The sequence below is a fragment of the Desmodus rotundus genome, chromosome 1, assembly GCF_022682495.2.
Source record: "Desmodus rotundus isolate HL8 chromosome 1, HLdesRot8A.1, whole genome shotgun sequence".
NCBI classification, from domain to species: domain Eukaryota; kingdom Metazoa; phylum Chordata; class Mammalia; order Chiroptera; family Phyllostomidae; genus Desmodus; species Desmodus rotundus.
In genome coordinates, this window is record NC_071387.1 from 16672327 (window position 1) to 16686600 (window position 14274).

The 14274-nt window shown below is 55.5% G+C and overlaps 1 protein-coding gene across 5 annotated transcripts in view; it reads left to right on the top strand.

Moving 5' to 3' along the window:
• The window catches only part of WHRN (whirlin), a 76934-nt gene that overhangs the window by 60213 nt on the left and 2447 nt on the right, over positions 1 to 14274 (top strand). For all 5 annotated transcript variants that reach the window (XM_053921355.1, XM_053921357.1, XM_024562463.3 and 2 more), the window contains 2 exons: positions 11035 to 11106; positions 12381 to 12894. In XM_053921355.1, coding sequence (XP_053777330.1) covers positions 11035 to 11106; positions 12381 to 12894 — 586 coding nt within the window. The remainder of the gene's footprint in view (positions 1 to 11034; positions 11107 to 12380; positions 12895 to 14274) is intronic.

A 14274-nucleotide genomic window follows, 5' to 3' on the forward strand; every position in this document is an offset into this window, starting at 1 on the left:
CAGTACAGAGAAAAGAGAATCACGTTTATTTTGCCTCTGCATGTGTGTGCACATGTGTGTTCAAGCATGCATGTGTGTGCAAGCGTGCATGTGTTTGGGGGTTTTGCTGTGCCCACCCCATCCCTAATATTTATTTGATGTATTTTTCTTTTGCCGTTTTGCCTTTTGCCCACCCTCTCTCCCTAGGAACGGCTGCTGTGGCTTATAGACCTGATGGAGGTACCGTCCACTTGGCTGGGTGGGGCTTTCGGAGTCCCTTAGTTGGGGCAGAGGTTGGGGGCTGTGGCCCTTCCCGCCCACCACCCCTTTAGGTCTGTACTCAGCCCCGGAAGGGAGGCAGGGTTCTTCTTGGTACTCACTCACTCTCCCCAGGTTTTCTCAGGTTCTATAATGAGAATGCCCTTCATTCAAATCACAATCCTGCCACTTCCTTGCTGTGTGACTTCAGAGAGTGGTTTCACCTCTCTGAGCTCAGGTTTAGGATCTGTAAAATGAAGACTGTAATTTTTGTGCTGTGCAGCTGTTGAGAGGCCTCTTGGCCTTTCATATATCAGACACTCTGTCTGTCTGGATGTTTTCCTTCCCACTTTATATGGCCTGGCTGTCTCCTATGTGTGCTTTGGCCCTCAGCTCACATGCCACCTCTTCCAAGTAGACCTCCCTGATTTTCTTGGAGAGGGGTGACTTTTAACCCTTGGTTTCTCCAGCCCCCTAGGATTCCCTTTGTCATGGCTCTTATCTTACTATATTCTAATAATCTTTACCAGCCTGTCTAGTTATCCACCTTGATTAACCACAGGCTGTTTGAAGGCAGCAACTATGTCTGCAGTCCCCATTAAATCCCCAGTGTTCAGCACAGAGCCTGGCCCATAATTGGGGCCTCTGTTAATAATAATAGTAGCTGGCATTTGTAGAGAGCATGGCCCTGGGACAATGCTTTCTGATGACACGTTCGTCGAGCCTCGCAGTCACTAGGAGTGCCCAGTACTGCTGTGATCGCCATTCTACAGAGGAGAAAACTGAAGCTCAGAGAGGAGAAGTGGCTTGCTCAAGGTCGCTGAGCCAGTGAGTCAGGACTGGGGTCAGGACTCACCCCAGGCCTGCTGGCCTCTGAGCTGCTGCCCTTAACCCCTGCTGTCAGATTGTGATGCCTCCCCGATGGAGCCTGCCTGCTGCTTGTTAGCATTATCCGTCTGCCTGTCTGTCTGTCTCCTACTTCCCTCCTCCTCTTCCGTCTGTTCTGTCAACAATGCTGACTGTGCGCTTGCTGTGTGCTGTCTCCAGTTCTGGGTGCCGGAATACAGTAGTGAGCAACAAGGAAATCCCTTCCAATATGGAATTAGGGGCATGTGGGACGTAAGTGAGATAAATAACTGAAAGACACAGAGTAAGTGGTAAAAAGTGCTAAGGGGAAAAATAAGCAGGAAGGGGATTTGGGGAGGGGTCGGGTGGTCTGGAAGTGACTCCAGAGTACAGACCGGGAAGAGGAGAGGGCGCTCTCCATGCCTAAGGCTGGGGGAGAGCGCTTCAGAGGGAGCAGCAAGTGCTCCCTGAGGCTGGAGCGAGCCTGGAGTGTGCGAGCAGAGTCCTGGGGGATGTGAGGCTGGAGCTGGGTAAGCGCTGTGAAGGGCAGTGGTAGATGGGGGGCTGGAGACTTTGACTTTGACTTTGACTCTCAGTGAGATGGGAGCCATTGGCAGGTTAGAGCCAGGCTGACCTTGTCTGCCTTAGTTCGAACAAGATGCCTCTGATTGTTGAGAATAGACAAGGGTGGGTTTGTACCACGCCCAGGTTCAGGCCCACGAAAAGCCCAGGGCTTGTGCAGCCTGAGCTGCTAAGAGACGTGAGGATGATGAGCACTGCAGGCACCAGCTCTTCCTGCTGCCTGGTTAGCCCTGGCCTTGGTGTCTCCTGGGCACCACCCCCTTCCACACACACAGCAGGGCTCGGACCAGATGTCTCTTGCTGCCTGTGTGTGGAGCCACGGGACAGAAATGCCTCCTCCCGGAAGTCCTCCTGCAGGAGTACAGGGCACCAGGCCCCATCCTGGGAGTCAGGAGCCCCACACCCTTCCTCTGCTCTGTCCCCACCATGCAGTGTGCCTTCAGGAAAGCCCTTCACCCACTGCTGGCCTCAGTCTCCCCATCTGTATGACCATGGAAGACACCCCGCCAAGCCTCCTCTAACTCAGATTCCTGTCTATTGGGAGCTACTGGGAAGTACTCAAGGGGAAGCAGGGAAAGGAAAGGCAGCTCTAGACCCGCACCACTTCCCTGTGCACCTGGACAAGGGCTGCAGCATTACTCCAGAGCCTGAGCCTGCAAAATACAGTGGGACCCAGTACTTGTCGTTGATTTGTTCCGGAACTCGTGACGAGTGCTGAAACTGATGGGCACCCGACAATGAAGCATTTTCTCTTCCTGGGTGGTGGCATGACTCATACAAGTTCTAGCAAGTGCGACGACTCCCGAGCAAGCACCTTTTTTTCTCATCAAAATGCGATGAGTGCAGGGTCTAATGAGTTCTGAGGCCGACAAGTACCAAGGTGTGACTGTAACATGTGTTCACCACTAAGTGCGTGCCAGGCTCCGGTCTGCAACAATATCATTTATTAGTGAGCTTTGGCTGCAGTGATGCTGAGTAACAAACAACCCCCAAATCTGGATGGACAACAGCCTAGAACATTTCTTATGGCCCAAATCCCTAACCTCGTGGAGCTCATGTGCTCCTCATACCTCCACTAAAATACCTGTCACGTACCAAACAAACAAAAAAATTAGAATGCCAGTCACAGTGCTTCAACCTCTCCCAGAGTTTGTCTCACCCAGTAAGCAGGGAGAGTGGGGTGCAGGCAGGGACCACATCTTCCTTTTGTCTGTATCCCCAGGGCCAGCCCAGGTCCTGGAACAGAGTTGGGGCCCAGGAAATGTGGAGCAGAAACAAATGAAACCACACTCCTGGCCCCTCAGGATTCTCCTCTAACGCTCTGGCCTTCTGAACGTTTGCCTCCCTTGTCATAGGAAAATGTGCTTTGCCTGGCACTCAGACAGGCAAGGTGGCAGGCAGCTGGCTATCAGTGACCCAGATGCCCCAGACAGTTGCCCCAAATGGAACCAGTTTCCATCCTGCCCGAATCCCCTGGATCACACGACACGCTTATCAATTCCAGGTCAAACGTGGCTCCTCCTGCAGCCGTTTTTCCTTCAAACCAGATGCAGCCGATCGATGGAAGTCAGGGGCAGCCCTCCCCCCATCAACAAACTGTGTTTATTTCCCATTTGTCTAATAGAGACTCAGCCCTGGGAGTTTTTGCTGCCTCCAAACAATATCATTCTCCTCCCATAATGAAGTCGGCCAGGATTGCTGAGCACACGAGGGCAGGCCTTGCCTGGCAGTTACAGAATTCTTCGTCTCCTGCATCACAGGCCGTTGACAGAGGGGCTCCAGCGCATGGGCTTGGGAATCCCACTCACGATCTCCTGACTAGTAGTTGGGCAGGTGACTTAAGCTTCGGAGCCTCAGTTTTTGCATCTGTCTCCTGGGCTGCTAAAACCACCTGTCTATGGGTTGTCCTGAAGATTCTGTGAGATCAAGAGTGGACTTGAAGGTGTGGAGTCCATGGAAGTCAATTCTATTGATACTCTAAAGGCTGGCAAAGGGCATTGCAGAGGAAAAGGGGTTGTAGAGGTCAAAGTCAGCCTTGTACCCACAGAGCAGATGCCATTGAGGTTGGGGGTGGCAGCTGGGACTTGCCCCAGCCTTAACTGCGCCCCTTTTTCACCTGGATTTGAGAGGGTTTAAGCTCCAGGCCTCTCCTATGCCCGGAAGGGGCTCCCTGGGCCTGCCTGCAGATGTGGGGGCAGGGCCCCTGCCCCTAAAGGCCTTACTGCCCTTCTCCCCCTGCAGGAAGGTGAAAAGGGGGCCCAGGGGTGGCTGCCAGCCCTTTGCTGCATCAGCCTCCTCCCTGAGAGCCTCTGTGCCCCCCTCCTCATCCAGGCCAAATGGAGGGTGGGGAAGCTCAGGCCTGTGTCAGGCCCTGTGGGGAGCAGGAGGAACCCATCTGTCCACTCACTCTCTCACTCAGCAAGCTTTCATGAGTGCCTCCTCCATGCCAGACTGGCAGCCGTGAGCACAAGCCAGCAGTGCCTGCCCTCCTGAAGCTTAGCACGTCCATTCAGGGAAGCAGCCTCAAATCTAATTGTCTACGAAATTCACACTGATGAGTGGTCGAAGGGCGCTGTGAGAGCATGGGACTGGGGCCCTGACCGACCTGGGGCACTGTGGGGGGATGTCTGCGCTGGGGTCTGGAGTCGCTGGCATCAGCGGGGTAGTGCAGGGGGCCGGCGAGGGCCCTGTACTGTAGGAGGTCGGTGGGGCCCGAGTGCTGGGACTGCAGGGGCGAGGAGTGAGGGTCAGCAGCAGGAGGTGCCAGGGTCTTGGGTTTAATTTGAAACCATTGAGGGTCCTCAGTAACAAAGTGACACGATCCTGTTTGCAGCTTTTAAGATGTGTCTTCTGTGTGTGGAGAGAGCCCAGAGGGGCAGCCGGATGAGGGTGTCCCTGTCTAGGTGCGCAGTGCTTTGTCTGGTGCTCTCTGGGTGTGCAGGTATACTTTTCAGGTGCTGTTCATGTGTGCAGGTATGTTGTCAGGTAGAATAGCTCCGTATCCCCGTCCCAGGAAGCTGCCCAGTGCCCAGATGAGGGCACAGCAAGGCTGGAGTGTCCTTTTCCCCTTGAGGGGAACGGCCCATTGGTGTCTGAAATAAGGAACATTCCTCCCAGCCAGTTCTTTTCAGAGCATCTGCGTCTCTGGGTAGGCACTTGGGGGAGGGGAGTGGGGGCTGGAAGCCCTTTCCTCCAAGCAGAACTGAGTCCACGGGGTGAGGGCCTGTTGGAACACGGGCTGGCCCTGCGGCTCTCGGAGCGGAGCCCCTTCGCTCCCAGTTATAAAATCGCAGTTGGACGGAGCATCGACTCAGGACGGAGGCTCTTCACCTTTTCTGTGCCCGGGACCTCTGGCAGGCTGGCGAAGCCCTGCGACCCCTTCTCAGAATAACAGTTTTGAGTGTTGAAGAATAAAGTATGTATGTAATAGAACCATAAAGAAAACAAATCCTAAGGAAATGACATTTTCAAAATACCAAAACCAATTGTAACAAGCGTGCTTCTTTGTTAGCATGCCCAATAACCGGCCGGCCGGTAAGGGCTGTAACCAGAGGCCGTGACAAGCATAAATGGGCTTTTGTGGCACGGGCCACAGCCAGAATGTGATATGAAAGGTCTGTGACTCCGGTTGGTGTCGGCATCACGGGCGCTGTGGATCTGCTGGGCTGGGTCGCCTCCATTCATGGTGGGAGGAAATGCCACGTTCCAGTTAGAGGTTAATGAAGGTAAAGATGCAGTGTTTTGGCCCAGCCAGGGTCATAGCCCCTGTGTTCCCTTCTGGAGCCCTGGTTTCCAATGGGTGTCCTCAGGGTTCTTCCAGCCCTGCCCTGGAGATTCTGGGTCACACTCTCTGTCCACCGAGTGACATCCTTTTCCAAAGACCATTGTGGTGGGCTGCAGGGCGTCGGGGGGAAGGAGCTGCAAGGGGGCAGAAGGAAGCCCTGTCTACGCTGAACAGGCTCCCGCGGGTCAAGGCAGTGCCCCCCACCTCGGGAGGGGTTCGTGCGCAGGCTTCCCAGGGACTTTTTGGCTTTTGTGGTTTGGTGGTCAACATGGCAGTGGGTGTGGACAAAAAGACCCAGTGCCAGCCCGGCGTCAGGGCAGTTCCCGTGGTCTCGGCCACCCAGTGAGTATGGGTTGCAGTCCTGTGCTCTGGGATTGTTTCCCTCCCAGTCCACTCCTCCGGCCTTCCCCATCAGCTCCAGACTTCCGGCGCACCCCATGCTTGGAGAAGTCAGGAGCAGGATGTGCTGTCGCCCCAGCATGGCCATCGCCCCAGCGTCTGTCCCTGTGACCCTTTAGGGCACACAGACCTGTCCCCTGCACTCCGGGCAGGCCCCCTCCCCCCAGAGACATCAGGACTTTCTGGCTGTACCCTGCTCACACTGCTGTCCTGCCCCGCCCACCTGTCCACCTTTCCTGGGGTGACAAGCTTCTCTCCCCTAGCCCCTGCTCTGGCTGTGCTACCATGCCCTGCCTTTCTTACCTCTCCTTTCTCCCTTTGCTCCCCCTTCTAGGCCTTTTCTCCCAAATCCTCTTCTCTTTTTACTTTTATTCTCACTTCCTCTCTGGGTTCCCTCCTTGTCTCTCCCTGAGTCCTCTGACCTTCCAGAAGCCTTTGTGACTGGTGCCTCAGTTTTTCCATATACAGAAGGGGGAGCCCCACCCAGCCTCGGGCCTCTCCTTGTGCATTTGGGGTAGGGGGTGAGGGAGGGGGGAGCCTGTTGTCCTGACATCAGAGTAAAGCAGCAAGAACAAAGGGCTGAAAATAGCACCTTTATGTAAGAGCCCTGCCATTGTAATGAGGGGAAGGAGGCCTAGAAACCAGAGAATTGGGCTGGAGGGAGCAGAGGGAGGGGGCTAATTCTGCTGAGGTGGCGCCTGGGCCGTGCACACCTGCATTTCCAGGATCAGGAGTCCAGCTGGCAGAGGTTGGCGCAGGTGATCACCGCTCATCACTTCATTTCGTGGTGTCCCCACAGTTCCTTCCAACCAGACTCCTGGGGTATCTGGGTCCTGACTGGGCCCACTCAGACACAAGGAGGTTCTTTTTCTCCGAAAGGGAGTTTTCTGAACCACCACAGACTGGAGAATGAAAGAGATGGGGCAGCAGGCGCTGAGGGCATCCTGGCCCCTGTGGGAAGCAGTCTGGGTAACAGTCAGACCTTAAATGAGGTTCAGCTATCTGTCCCCTCCTTGCTGTGTGACCTTGGATGGGTGACCTTCCCTCTCTGAACCTCAGTCACCTCAGCTGTGGAATGGGTGAAGGATCCCACCAGGTCTCATTCTTCAGCTGGGCTCTGGCCTCAGTGGGTGCAGGAGAAAGGGGGCTCCAAGAAGCTGGGGTGAGGGGTGGCCAGGATGCGTAGGCCAGCTCCTCCATGAGCTCTGACCTTGATCCTCCTCAAAACCTGTTCCTCGAGCGTTTCTGCTGATGCATCCCCCGGGTTCTTAGCCTGCTGTCTGCAGCTATTTCAGATGCACAAGGAACATGGCTCGGGGACTCGGGGCACCTGAGCGTCTGGATTCGGCAGATGGAGTCTGGCAGGGCTGGGCTCCGGCCCGTCTGCCATTTGCTCCACTTCAGGTCTCCCTCCCAGGGCTGGCCGTTTGTCCTGCTCCTCCCTCTCCTTCCCCCCTTCCGTGCCTGCCTCACTCTTGGCTCCAGGATGCCATTAGTAGCAGAAATTGGCTGAGGCCAGGGGCCAGCGATGGCTGTGTTCTCTCCTGGTCCGGAGACAGTCGCTCCCGGGGCCATCTAGTGCCTATAGTATCATGGCTCTAACCAGTTCTGGGGGCAGGTGGGGCTGCATGGACTTTGGGATCACTCTGGCCTGGGTTAGAAAGCTGACCTGCTGTAAAATGGCTGTGTGACCGTGGCAATCACTTCCCTCTCAGAGCTTATGTACGAAAGACATGGGCCAGGGAGAATCAGGGTACCTGTCTCACTCTGAGAATCAAATATGAGATCATGTAAGTGAAATGCCCAGTAGAGCGCATGGCACACAGGCCGTCTGGTTTGTGGTTCTCTGATCTCCTGCCTTCTAACACAAAGTCACGCCCCCTCCCCCGTGTGCTCAGCAAATACATGCTGTGTTGTCAGGCTCTGGGGTCTTCCTTTCCCCCTCTTGTGGGCCCTTTCACAACTGCCAGCCCCATCGGTGATCCTGAGCAAGAGTTTTTGGGCAGCTGTGTGTACATGGAGCTCTGCTTGGTGTTGGGGACACAGTGACCCACTCATCTTTTATCCCCATGAGCTTCCCTCATAAGTCAAGGCTGCCTGACAAATGCTTGTTGACTAAATAAGTGCTGGAAGCTCCTAATGTATCCGAACGAGACAGAATCCCACGTCTTTGGCCCCACCATGCACTGTCACCTGAGTCCCGAGGGTGCCTGCAGGTTGAGTTCCGGGAGCAGGTGACAGTGCTGTGTTGAGCTGTGTGGAGGCCTTTGTCTTTGCTGTAGGCACTTCCCGGGCTCCTGACCCTCTTCGTGTCTCCTGCTGTGATCCGGACTGTGACTGCCAACTCTTGGGAAGTCACTGCATGTCACCGGCCCCGCCGCGCCATTCACGTTCACCGTAGATGGTCCGTGTCGTCCAGGAAACACTGGACTGTTCTGGTGTTGGAATTTGGAGGGGGATATATGGGAGGCTGCCGCTTCCTTTCCATCGAGGTGTTTACGCAGAGCCAGGGTGTGCTTTGCAGCTCCTCGGTTGTGGAAGCACATTTGCAAGGTCTCAGGCTTCTGGTGTGGATAATGCCCACCTTCCCTCGTATACTGCACCAGGCTCCGTTCTGAGGTGTTAATACATCAACCCCGTGAGGGAGGGACTGCTGTTACTCCATTTTACGGGTGAGGAAACTGAGGCACAGAGCAGCTCAGGGACTTGCCCACCATCAGTCAGCTCTAAGTGGCAAAGGCAGGTGTGATCTCAAAGAAGCCGGAACCGGTGTCACTAATTAGAGGGTGAGAGAACAGCGCCATCGCTCCCCCTCTGCCAGGATCCCCAACTGTCCTTGCATCCCTGAGCGTGTCAGCAGCATCTTCCTTTGAGGCACTGTGCAGAAGACGAGTCGGAGGCAGCAGGAGCCTGTCAGGAGGCCGAGGTTTGCGTGTGAGCCTCCGCTTTGTTGGTAAACGGGCCAGTTGTCCCAGAGGCGTCACGGGACCAGATGAGGCACCAGTGAGACTCTGGGAGGGAGAGTCTCAGAACCGCTGGTGGGTTCCCATGACAGGTCTCTGTGATGGTGTGCCCTCTCTCCACCCAGAGTGCTCCAGGCTTCGGGAGGATCCCTGGAGATGGGATCAGTGGATGACACCACGGCCTCTGTCCAAGGAGGTGTGGAGTCAGGAAGCCTCTGTCCCCACCCACTGCCCTCACCCACACTCAAGCCACCACGAAAGCTCTATCGCTGCCACGACAGCCGTAGCCACCTCACTGGGTTCTCTGTCTGCCAGGCCTCCTCCCTGTGGCAGCCAGAGTGATTGATTGATTTCATTTACTCACCAGTCCAGGTGTGGATTCATTAATTTGCTTAATAAATACTTGTCAAGCACTGTCCTGAACACTGAGGACAGAGCAGAGACCAGTAGTTGCAAGTCCTGCCCCTTAGGAGTTTTTTCCCCACTGACAGACAGTAAGCAAATCAATGGTATGACATCAGGTGGTGACGAAGCAGGGCCAGGGGTTAACGTGGTGGGGTGTGTGGAGGAGGGGTGGGGGCCGTTTGAGACAGCGCTGGTCCGGGAAGGCCTTGCTGAGTCAGAACTAAGAGCAGTGTGGGAGTGAGCCAGGTCTTGTGGGCAGGGGGAGCAGTGAGCAGGCAGGACTGTTCTACCCAGTTGGTGGGAGGAGCAGCAGAATGAGTAGAGAGTCTGGAATTCCCTCAAGTAAGAAGGAAAGGCCCTGAGGGGTTATGAGCTTGGGAGGGGCATTATCTGACTTGTGTCTCAAGGATTACATCTCCGCTGCTGGCAAGACCAGTGATCAGTGCAAAGGAGGAAAGTAAAGCAGGGTGGGGCTGGGGTGTGATTGAAGGTGGGTTGTCAGGGTGGACCTCAAGGAGGTGGTTTTTGAGTAAGGTCTTGGCAGAGGGCGGAGCGAATGGAGCATGCTCCGTGGATAGCTGAATGGAAGAATGTTCCATGCAGAGGGAACAGCTAGTGTGGAGTCCCTGACACGCCTGCATTGTTCAAGTGCAGCTTGAAAGGAAGTGAGCAAAGGGGAACTTCTCAGAAGGCAATCTTGACCACATCTCCATGGCAACCTGCTGCCCTCAGGCTCAGCTTCAAGTATCTCCATGCTTGACTCTTGTGGAACTTCTGGAAGATTCTCAAACATCCTCTATCCTTTCTGCTTTATGGATGACCTTTCCTCTGAAACAAGCATCTTTCCCTCCTTTGCCCAGCTTGCCCACAAGACTCAGCTTTCAGCTGTGCTCCCTCCTCCAGGAAGCCTTCCCTGATAACCTCTCCCCAGCTGCATTATATGTCTATGTTTCCTCACTCTGTGCAGCATCCTCTGTGCTTGTTTGTATCAACCCCACTGTCTTTAAACTACTGAAGGCAGGGGTCACGTCTTACCATCTGTGTGTCCCAGGCCCTGTCAGTCTAGATCACTGAGACTGCGCAGGCAGGATTGATCTCTTTACCTGAGACTTGAGCTAGGTGTTGGTCACTGAGGCTTCGCCATCCGAAGCTCTGTGGGGTGGAGAAATGGCTCCCCCGAGCTCTCACGAGAGCCAGTTTAGAGAGGAGTGCTTCTCGGCCTCCCCGGAAAGGCCTAGAGTTGACCTTTCGGCAGCTAAGGGTCACCTGAGAGCACGAGGCCTCTTCTGGTGAATCAGGGAAGGAAGGAGGAAATGGGCATTTTTGCCAAGTAAGGTCCATTTAAACCTTAACCACCCCCCTTCACATTACTGAAACCATTGAAATTGGAAGAGGGAGAGAGAGGGAGAGGGACTGACTCCCCATCCACCTCTCATTTGCATCTGCCATTTGCACACCTTCCTGGTGTGTCTGTGACAGGCAGTGGAGAGAGGGCCCCTGGGGTCTGGAGTTGTGGATGGAGTGCATTGGGCAGCACCCAACTTCAGGAATTCCCAGTCGAGGCCAGAGCCACCCCACAGTATCTCCGGGGAGTTCCAGGGAGGCCTGGAGACAATCAGCAGGTCTCAGAAATTGATTTCAAAATGACCAGCAAGGAAATTGACATGAATTTTAATGCATAAAATAAATTCCAACAGACTGGGGCAAGTCAGGCGTCACGGAAACTACGTGAAGGTGTCATAGGGTCCAGAGGTTTTGGAGTCTGGTTTCTCCCTCTTGGTTTACATTTGCTCACCTTGTTTTCTTCTCCATTTCTAGAACACTCTGGACGTGGAGGAGACCGGCGAGGCTGTCCAGGGCAATATGAACAGTCTCCCGGACGTTTCCCTGGTAAGAGGCTCTCTGCCCGTTTTGCCATCCCTGGCCTGTGTGAGGTGCTGGGGGCTGGCTCCTTGGTGAGAGCCATTGGGAGGAGAGAGGACCCGATGGTGAGCTCTCAGACGCAGTCGCAGGCCCTTGCAGCGCGTCCCTCTGCTCTTTCTAGTGGGGGCCAGGAAGGCTCCTTCTGGCATTTTAGGTGGGGCTGTCAGGCTGCCTTTTTACCCGGTTCATGTTACTTTGGATGTGTCATCCGAACGTTTTCACAGCGAATGCTGAAACACAGGTGCATGGAGAGAACTCCCTGAAGAGGTAACAGTACTGGGCTGGAAATGGAAGCTGAACACGACCTTATGCCCACGTGCATGCACCAGCAGTCCAGGCAGCATTACTTTGTGATTCTGACCCAAATAACTTTCGAGTGGCTTGGGCTCTGGAGCCAGACTACCTGGGTTCAAATACCTCCTCTGCCCCTGGCTCTGAGACATTGGGCAAGTTTCTTAACCTCTCTGGCCTCAGCTTTCGCATCTGTAAAATGGAGATCAGAGGAGTGTAAGGAGTGTACTAACCCACACGTTTGCAGTAAGGGGTGAACTAGTTAACTTAAGTCCAGCGTTTTGGAACAGTGCCTGCGCTGCCGTCAGAGGTATGTGGGTGCTGGGTATCGGCACAGGTGGAGGCAGGGGAATAGTAATGACGGTGTCCGTAGCTGCCACTCACCCAGCACCTGCCGGGTGGGAGGTGCCTTGCTAACCCATGATACACCTTGCTGCTCACATCCCACAACTCTGCTGGCAGGTGCAGTTTTCTCATTGCCCGGGGGTGCACTCGGAGAGGTGCTGTGCCTTGCCCAGGGCCACACAGCACCCCAGCCTCTGTCCACACTCTGTGCCTCTAGTCCAGTCGCACCTCCCATCTCTAGTAGCCAAGATGATCCCCTAAAAAGAAAAGCCAATGAAGTACCTTTTTTGTTTTTTCATTTTCCACATCCCAGCTCTAATTAAGTCTTGTTGCCTGTGACAAGCCCTGGCTGATGCCAAGAACTTCAGTTCCCAAAGGTAACGGTGCCGTCCCCAGGGACGCAGCCAGGATCCTGATGCTTATCAGCTGCCGAGATGCTGGGAGAAGTTTTCCACTCGGTGTTGCATTATTCAAGGCCCTGTGGCCAAGAGCCTATAGAGCTGGGACGGAATTCCAGCCGGCTGGGCCCACTCTGCTGCCAGATCTCCCCTCTCCCGGTCGCCATGGGCTCTGACTCCTTCTATTCCTGTTGGGTCTTTTGGCAGGATGATGTCAAATCCTCAGCTGAGGGGCTGCCTAGCTATAAGCTGCCTCCTCCCCCACCACCTCTGGCCCAGCCGAGGAAGCCGGGAAGCCAGGACCCAAAGCCACTTTCCTCTGCATCTTCCCACTCGGGCATCATCTTCTCAGCTCCGCGGAACCGCAGCCCTCCGGCGGGCACCACCCCAGCCCCAGAGGCCCCCTCAGCACAGGACGCTCCCTCCTCCCCCATCTACGCCTCCGTCTCCCCTGCCAAGCCCGGCGCCAAGAGGCCACTGGATGCCCATCTGGCCCTGGTGAACCAGCACCCCATTGGCCCCTTCCCACGGGTCCAGTCACCCCCACACCTGAAAAGCCCCACCGCAGAGGCCACGGTGGCTGGGGGCTGCCTCCCACCACCCTCCCCCACAGGCCGCCCAGAGCAGACAGGCACAAACCAGCACTTCGTTCTGGTGGAGGTGCACCGGCCGGACAGCGAGCCGGACGTGAACGAAGTGAGAGCGCTGCCCCAGACGCGCAGTGAGTATGCGCAGACACTGGGGGCTGGCTGGGCTCTGGTGCCCACTGTGATCTTGTGGGCGGGGGGCCGTCCCCTCTGGGTTGATTTGCCCATCAATACAGTGAAGGTGGAACAGGTGCTCACCCAGCGGGGGGTCTTCTTGCCCAGGTGTTCCTCCCTCATGGTAAGGGTGGCTGGAGAACAGAGTCCTGAGCCCACACCAAGGGGCTGTGGAGCCAGAGACACGAGCGCAGTCCTGACTCTGCCGTGTCCTAGCTGTGTGACTGTGCGGCAGGCGTTGTGCCTCTCTGAGCTGCTTGACTGTGCTAGAATGGAGGTGACGATGACAGCCCTGCCAAGCTGCGGTGAAGGTTGGGCTCCTCCTCCTGAGCCCCCAGCCCCTGCCACCCTGCCCTCATCCATCCATCTTCTCTATAAGACTGAGCTTGTTGAGGGCGGCGGCAGGGGTGGGGGCTTCTCTGATGTCTGTACCCCAGGCCTTGGCACCATGAAGGTGCTGGAGGAAAGGTGGACCCCTTGGGTTCTCCTGACTTGGGGCTTCAGGGTCAGAATGCAGTGTGGACCTACCAGGAACCCAGGAAGCCAGCCCCAGGTTGCAGCCCCTGAGCTTCCAGAGGAATCCAGCTAAGGAGGTGGAGGGAAGGATAGAACCAGCTTTTCACTCTGAAAGCCTGGGCTCTCTCCAGGCTCTGGGTCTCCTCCTTGCCCAGTTGGGTACATTTTGTTGAATTCTGCTGCCACCTTGTGGCTTAAGTGATACATGGGGCCCTGCTGTGGCTAGGGAAGGTGAGTGCTTGCTGTGTGCCATGCAGAATGCAGGGTCCCTGGGCTCTGTGGGCTTGGTGAGGGAGGGCGGCTAAGGGAGAGCGGGGAGGATGCGGTGAGAAACTCAAGCTATCATGGATGGGTCACTGCTGCCTCTAGACCTGGCACTGAGCTGGGCACACACAATAAGAGCTAACCGTTACACAGCACTGTCTGTGTGCTGGACACTGTTCTAGGGACTTTGCCTGTATCAGCAACTCACCTGATCCCCAGCCCCCACCAACACTCCTGAGAGGCTGGTACTGTTACTGTTGCTATTTTATAGATGGAGAGGCACATAAAGTCATTGTGGAGCCAGGTGGTCTAGCACGAGTCTGTTCCCTTGACTGCTTCACTCTATACATCACATCTGTTAGTCTTTATGGTAACATCGGGTAGGCATGGTTGCTGCAGATTAGAACAGGAACATGAGGCCCCTGGAGGCAACGTAACTCACTCAGGGCTGTACAGCTGGTCAGAGGGAATTCAAATCCAACCGGCTAGACTCCAGAGGGTGTTAACACAGCGTATCAAACTCAGGGACGAGGCCACCGCGTACATAGTGAGAAAGCGTA